Source organism: Macrotis lagotis, chromosome X (assembly GCF_037893015.1).
Source record: "Macrotis lagotis isolate mMagLag1 chromosome X, bilby.v1.9.chrom.fasta, whole genome shotgun sequence".
NCBI lineage: Eukaryota > Metazoa > Chordata > Mammalia > Peramelemorphia > Peramelidae > Macrotis > Macrotis lagotis.
Window position 1 is genome coordinate 682,099,043 of NC_133666.1, and position 6,000 is coordinate 682,105,042.

Below are 6,000 nucleotides of genomic sequence, written 5' to 3' on the forward strand. Positions count from 1 at the left end.
AGAACGCTTGGTGGTTAAGAACAGAAAATAAAGCTGAAGCCCATCCATGGCTAAACAGGTTTGTGGTAGACAATGTTTCATGACTCTAATATTAAACAGGGCTAGTCTGGGAACCCATGAAGTGAGGCAATGTGAAGCAAGAAAAACCAGAAAATACATAATAAACTTATAATCAGCCATCACAAGGGAGAACCATAGGGCCAGGATCAGAGTGCTCTAGGCCGGGCAGTTTCATTGAATAGCTGGACTGGTTATAAAGGATTGGAGGCAACACAAAGACAAGTGATGGGTATTCCTAACACAAGTTATGAGCTCGAACCTCCATCACCCTCCTACACAAACTGGGAAAAAACTCCAGGCTACCCGACTTGGGTCATCTCTTTAAAAGTTTGTAAGGCAAACATTTACAACAGCTACAAAGGATTTTGCAATGATCCCTTCACTTTCTCCTCCCAAGGGGGGGGATGCATTATCACCTTTTATAGATTTTACATCTGATAAATTCTTGAGGTTAAGCATAAACAAAAGAACAAGAGGCAGAGATAATGAGCATTTTTATTTCTTTGTTCCACAAATAAACTGTCAAAATAGTTGTATCCCATGGGCTAATCAAACAGACCAAATCCCATATCTTCATCGGACTCTTCCGACTCTTCCTTGGCTTCTACTTTGGCTGGAGCAGCAGCAGCTGGTGCAGCAGCAGCTGGAGCTGCAGCCGCAGGGGCAGCCACTGCAAAGGCTGAAGGGTCAGCCAGAAAGGCCTTCACCTGAAAACATGAGAGATGAGTTAGGGCCCTGTACATCTCTCCTCCCAAGTCCAATTTGTGCAACAGGTAGACATAAATGGGTACTAAGCCAGGAAAATGGAGGGTGGTGGTGGTGAAGATTCCCTTGGACAGAAATTAGGATGACTTTCATACCAATAACTCAAGTTACTAGATTCAGGGTCACCACCATGACCTCATAATGAGAAAACTTTGGTTCTGATTCTCAGGACCAGAAGGGGAATGAATAGTTCTGCCCTCAAGGAGTAACCAGAGGGGCACACACAGGATAAAGTGCAAGTGTTTTGGGCTTCCTGAAGGTGGAGGATGAGTCCCATCTCTGCCTAAAGCCAGGAGAGGGATGCTATGTGTGTAGTTCACAAGCTGGCCAGGGGCTGACACAGATGACCTATTTGATCCTAGAGGCAAGAACAGTAGTGCCCCAGGGACCTGCATTTGAGGAAAATCCTTCTGGTAGCTGTGAAGGAGTTTAAGGCAAAGAAACCAAGGAGATTCAGGCAACACTCCAAACAACATCCCCTACTTGGCCAATTCTACTCCAATCTTTACCTTTTCAGCAAGTGGGAAACTGTACTCAGTCTCCACAGCTACAGCCAAGACCCGCTTGTACCCATTGATGATAGAGTGGGGCACTGATGCAACAGTTGGGTAGCCAATCTGCAGACAGACGCTGGCAACATTACGGACACCCTGTGAACAAAGAGAACCAGAGGCTTGGTGGCCATCCTGCCCCAATGTGCTCCTAAACCTCCTGAAGCCCACAAGATCATTCAGACCCCTTCCCTCTTTGAATCTGCAGTCTAACTGAAACCTCAGACAGATGCCCCCTCTCATCTGGTCCAAGATCAACCAACACTCCAGCAGAACACCCTACACCCTTGACAGCTCCCATCCCAGTTAACCTCTTGGCTGGCCATCATTACATTCCCAAGCCCTCATGAGAACATTAGGCAGCCCGGTGGACTGCAGGGAGTCCCAACCTCTAAGAAGCGAAGGTGCAAGGTCTCCTCTGTGATGTCCAGCACTTCAGGGTTATAGATGCTGCCATTGTCAAACACCTGCTGAATGATCAGCCCAAAGGAAAACGGGGAGATATTCAGCATGTTCAACAAGGTGGCCTCGCTGGCACCCACTTTGTCTCCAGTCTTAATCAGCTGCACATCACTCTGAAAAACAAGAGAAAAGTCAGCCAGAGGGAACAAGGTGGGAGTGTTGACAGCTGTCAGCATCAGGGTGAGGAGCACCAAGACCACACTGAGATCACCCCAGATATGTGAAGCAGTCCTGACCCCTGACCTCCAAAAGGTTATCACCTCCATCCCACAGCTGCTCACTGCTCAAAGATTAAAACCCAGACAGGCAACCACACTCACCAAAATTTCAATGGTGCCCCTGGAAATCTTGGTGGTGATACCCAGAGCTTGGAAGAAGGAAGTCTTCTCAGGACCCAGACCAGTGTTCTGGGCTGGCACCGTGACATCACATGGGGCGATGGCACCAGCACGGGCAGCAGCTGGTACCTAAGTAGAAAAGCAGGAATGGATGAGATTTGCAGTTCTCTCCACCCACCAGAATGAACATCCAGATGATCCTGTCCCATGGCTCTCCCATATACCTTATTGGCCAGAAGCATATCCCTAATCTCAGTCAGATCTTCCTTGGTGAACACAAAACCCACATTCCCACGGATATGAGGCAGCAGTCTGAAAGAAAAGTTCCATTTTAGTTCATCTGCCAGGCAGCATTCCCTTCCAACCTAAGAAATAAAAGGGAAGAGAGAGCTTCCTGGCACTTCTTGTACATACTTCTCCAGGGCAGGGTTATTCTCCAGATGCCCACGAATGGCTTTGCGCATCATAGTGTTTTTTCCCATCAGCACTACGGCCTTCCCACGGAGAGACATCCGGATCTGCTGCATCTGCTTGGAGCCCACATTGTCTGCTCCCACAATGAAGCATTTTGGATAATCATCCAAAAGTTGCTATAAAACAAGCATGAGAAACAAAGATTTGTTACTTGGGAAAAGCAAGATGTTAAAAAAAAATCATAGGTTTTCTAGAAGGTAATTTATTCCCTCAGTTTACAGAGGAAGAAAAGAGATTTAGATTCTTGGTCACAAAGCATTAAATAGCAGAAAGGAAATTTCGACTCAGGTCTTCCTCACAAATCTGGAGTCTTTCTATGACATCATCTGTTGCTCTCTTCTAGTAATTCTTATTATTCGTTGTAGGTCCTTTGTTCTCTAAGAGGACCATAACTTTCAAGTGAATTAGATATAAATGGGGGTGACTCTGCAATCACCTGTCTCACTCCTCTGGAGCCATCTAGGCAAGAGTGGGAAAACATAGATGGCCCCAATAATGGAGACTGTGACACACAAGGCAGCCACCTAATGGAAAAGCCCTTGGATATAAAATACTGCCAAAATACCAACCTGTCCATTCCACTCATTGCCCTAGCCAATGAGCCTAGTCACAGTCCCTTTTATTGTGAACAAATGGGATACAAGTCATCAACTTTAAAATTAGCTCCTAATACTAAAGAGTTTCTGAACTATTGAAATGATTTTTGCAAGCTGCTAGCCACCAACTAAGTCCAACCTGGGAAAAGCATCTTTGGGGGACACCTAAATTTTAAAAATGATGAACCCTCGTGTCAAGACATAAATTCCAAGTTTAACAGTGACCTTAAACCAATAACAACATGTCAGAATGTAACATTTTCTTGTGGGCAAAGCATTGAATGAAAACTTTAAACACATACTAATTATTGTGCCTCATACACAGCAGGGACTTCTGTCACTGCCTTCATGGGGCTCACAACTGTGCAGGTCACACCCACTCACAACTAGAACACAAAGTTGAATATTAAGTAGAAGTACAACTTTTTTTATGTACTTCAAGCACACATTCCCAGATGTGATTTCAGACAAACTCAAAAACTACAAATAAATGGACACCACTTTCATTGACTGAATCTTTGTTCTTTCCAACCCATTTAACTTAAGGACTCCTTCCTAAAGAACAAAGCACAGAACTGGAAGGTAACAGCATCCCTTTTCTGTACATCAACTTCAGGTTTACAAGTCAACAGGACACACCATCATCTCCTTTTCCCAGACTGGCACACTTTACTCCAACTTTGGCAAAGCCTGAGGCCTTTCTTGTTCATCCTCCTGTTCCTGGAGTCCTGCTTCCACTTGCACTCTAGCTTTTATATTGTCACCTGCAGGTTGCCTCTTGAGACCAAGGACAGTATTTGTGCCTTTCTGTATCCAAGCCTGGCACACAGGAAGGAAGCAGTTAGGTTCTAGTATGACCCCCTAGATTACAAGGGTAGATTAGCCCAGGATTGATTTAGTCTTCCTTTTATCACCTGGTTCTGCAACAGCTATGGAAGCACAGACAATTAACAGCCCTGCACTTACAGACCTGAGTTGGCTTCCTCCAACTTCTAATCCATGAGCACACCATCACTCATGTTCCACATGGACCTGTCCACAAGGATAATGCTAATTTATAGCTTTCTAGGTCAACCTAAGGCCAGATATGAAACAGGATGACTGGAAATGGCCCCAGATTGGATGGGAGGCAACCAGGACTAAATGACTTGCCCAAGGTTATACAGCTATTAAATGTACAGTGCAACGAATACTAGCCTTGTACTCAGGAAGACCTGAGTTCAAATTTGACTTCAGGCAATTATTAGCTGTACATACCTAACCCTGATCACCTCCCATCCAGGGTCACCTGTAGTCATCCTGACCTATATCTGGCCACTAGATCCAGACAGTTCTGTAGGAGAATGTGAGGCTGCTGACTCAGCCCAGGAGCCCCTCACTCCAATCTTATTCATGTGCTTGTCGTGACATCTCCTCCTTGATGTTATGGTCTTCTTTGAGAACAAAGGACAAACATCTTTCACCTGCCACAAAAAGTAATCTCCTTGGAGGAATGGACATTGTTTAATGACTGACCCTGCTTTTCTGACAAGTCAAACATCCTTTATTTCTTCAAACTCACCTGAACCTTCACCTTTCTTCCACTCTAAGTTTTTGGCTTCAAGGAAGCGGGAATAAACATCAGAGCCCTGAGAAACTTGGACGGCTGGACCTTGAGTGCTGGGGGGTGGGCAGCAACTGACTGACCATTGGCACCCCCAATCTGGACCACAGGGAAGCAGCCCAGTCACCAAGGACAACACCAAGCGAACCCCCTACCACTTCTTCCTACCACTTGCCCAGGAAGGAGAAGACGGAGATCCATTAGGAAAACACAAGTACAAACAGAGCAATGAGGGGTCTGGCCTACGGAGCCCACCAAGGGCAGGGGGGACCCACCCTGGAAGCCCTCACTTACGATGATCTTGAGGAAATAATTGGATTTCCAGGTAGCCCTGTCTTCCCTGGGCATCTCGAAGGTGCTTCAGGGATTGCCGCTGGGGGTTTAAAGACGATGTCACTAGAGGAAGGAAAGGAGCCGTGAGCAGGGAGCCTCCCCCCGGCCGGGCCCGGAGCCCCCGGGGGTCCTCACACCCCCGCCCCGCGCGGACACGCACGGTCGGGGCCCGCCCCGCCCCCTCCCGCGCTTCCCGCCCGCCCCTCCCCCACGCTCCGGGGCAGTTGGCCGCCCCCCCCCCCCGCCCGGCCCCGGGTCCCGCGGCCGCACAGGTAACGTTGGCCGCGCCGGGGCGGCCCCTCCCCCGGGCCGCGCCGCTTCCCCCTCCCCGCCGGGCCGGGCCGGGCCTCCGCGGCCTCCCCGGCCTCACGCGCGGGGCTCGGCTCGGGCCTCAGGGCGGCCGCGGAGCTGCTCGAGTCGCGGCGGGCGGCCCTCGGCCAAGCCCAGGCCCCGGGCCGCGCCGCCGCCGCCGCCAGACCCACCTCGCACGAGGACGCCTGGAGAGAGAGCGGCCGCGCGCCTCCGCCGGCCTTTTATAGCAGGCGCGGCCGCCCCACTGCGCCCGCGCGCGGGGCTCGCTCCCATTGGGGGCCCGCGCCGCCCATCCGGCGAGCGGGGCCCGATCCGGGCTGCCATTGGACACTCGGGCCGCAGCGGTGCCGCCCCTGGAGAAGAGGCTCCCGGATTTCAGGAAAGGAGAGTCCAAACGCCCGCCCGCTCCCCCTGCCGGTGGGCCTCGGGATCGGCGGGCCGGGCTCCACGAGCGCCCACTGTGTGCGGCGCCGGGCGGGGAGGAGGGGAAAATGGGTGGAAAAGCT

General features: G+C 50.2%; 1 protein-coding gene across 1 annotated transcript; it reads right to left on the minus strand.

Annotated features, from left to right (window-relative positions):
* Nucleotides 1–543: 543 nt before the first annotated feature.
* On the minus strand, nucleotides 544–5,750 carry RPLP0 (ribosomal protein lateral stalk subunit P0). The gene is made up of 8 exons (XM_074205993.1): nucleotides 5,665–5,750; nucleotides 5,144–5,245; nucleotides 2,591–2,766; nucleotides 2,401–2,488; nucleotides 2,159–2,305; nucleotides 1,766–1,951; nucleotides 1,335–1,475; nucleotides 544–767 (listed from the first exon to the last, which is right to left on the minus strand). Exons 2-8 carry the CDS (start codon nucleotides 5,195–5,197, stop codon nucleotides 606–608), a joined length of 954 nt encoding a protein of 317 aa, XP_074062094.1. The 5' UTR covers nucleotides 5,198–5,245; nucleotides 5,665–5,750; the 3' UTR covers nucleotides 544–605.
* Nucleotides 5,751–6,000: the final 250 nt, after the last annotated feature.

Excerpts from the sequence above, each read along its gene's own strand:
- RPLP0 (XM_074205993.1), bottom strand. The coding sequence starts at position 5,197 with ATGCCCAGGGAAGACAGGGCTACCTGGAAATCCAATTATTTCCTCAAG. Across the intron at positions 2,489-2,590 it reads AATAACCCTGCCCTGGAGAA|ACTGCTGCCTCATATCCGTG; the intron begins GTATGTACAAGA and ends CTTTTCTTTCAG. Across the intron at positions 2,306-2,400 it reads ATATGCTTCTGGCCAATAAG|GTACCAGCTGCTGCCCGTGC; the intron begins GTATATGGGAGA and ends TTTTCTACTTAG.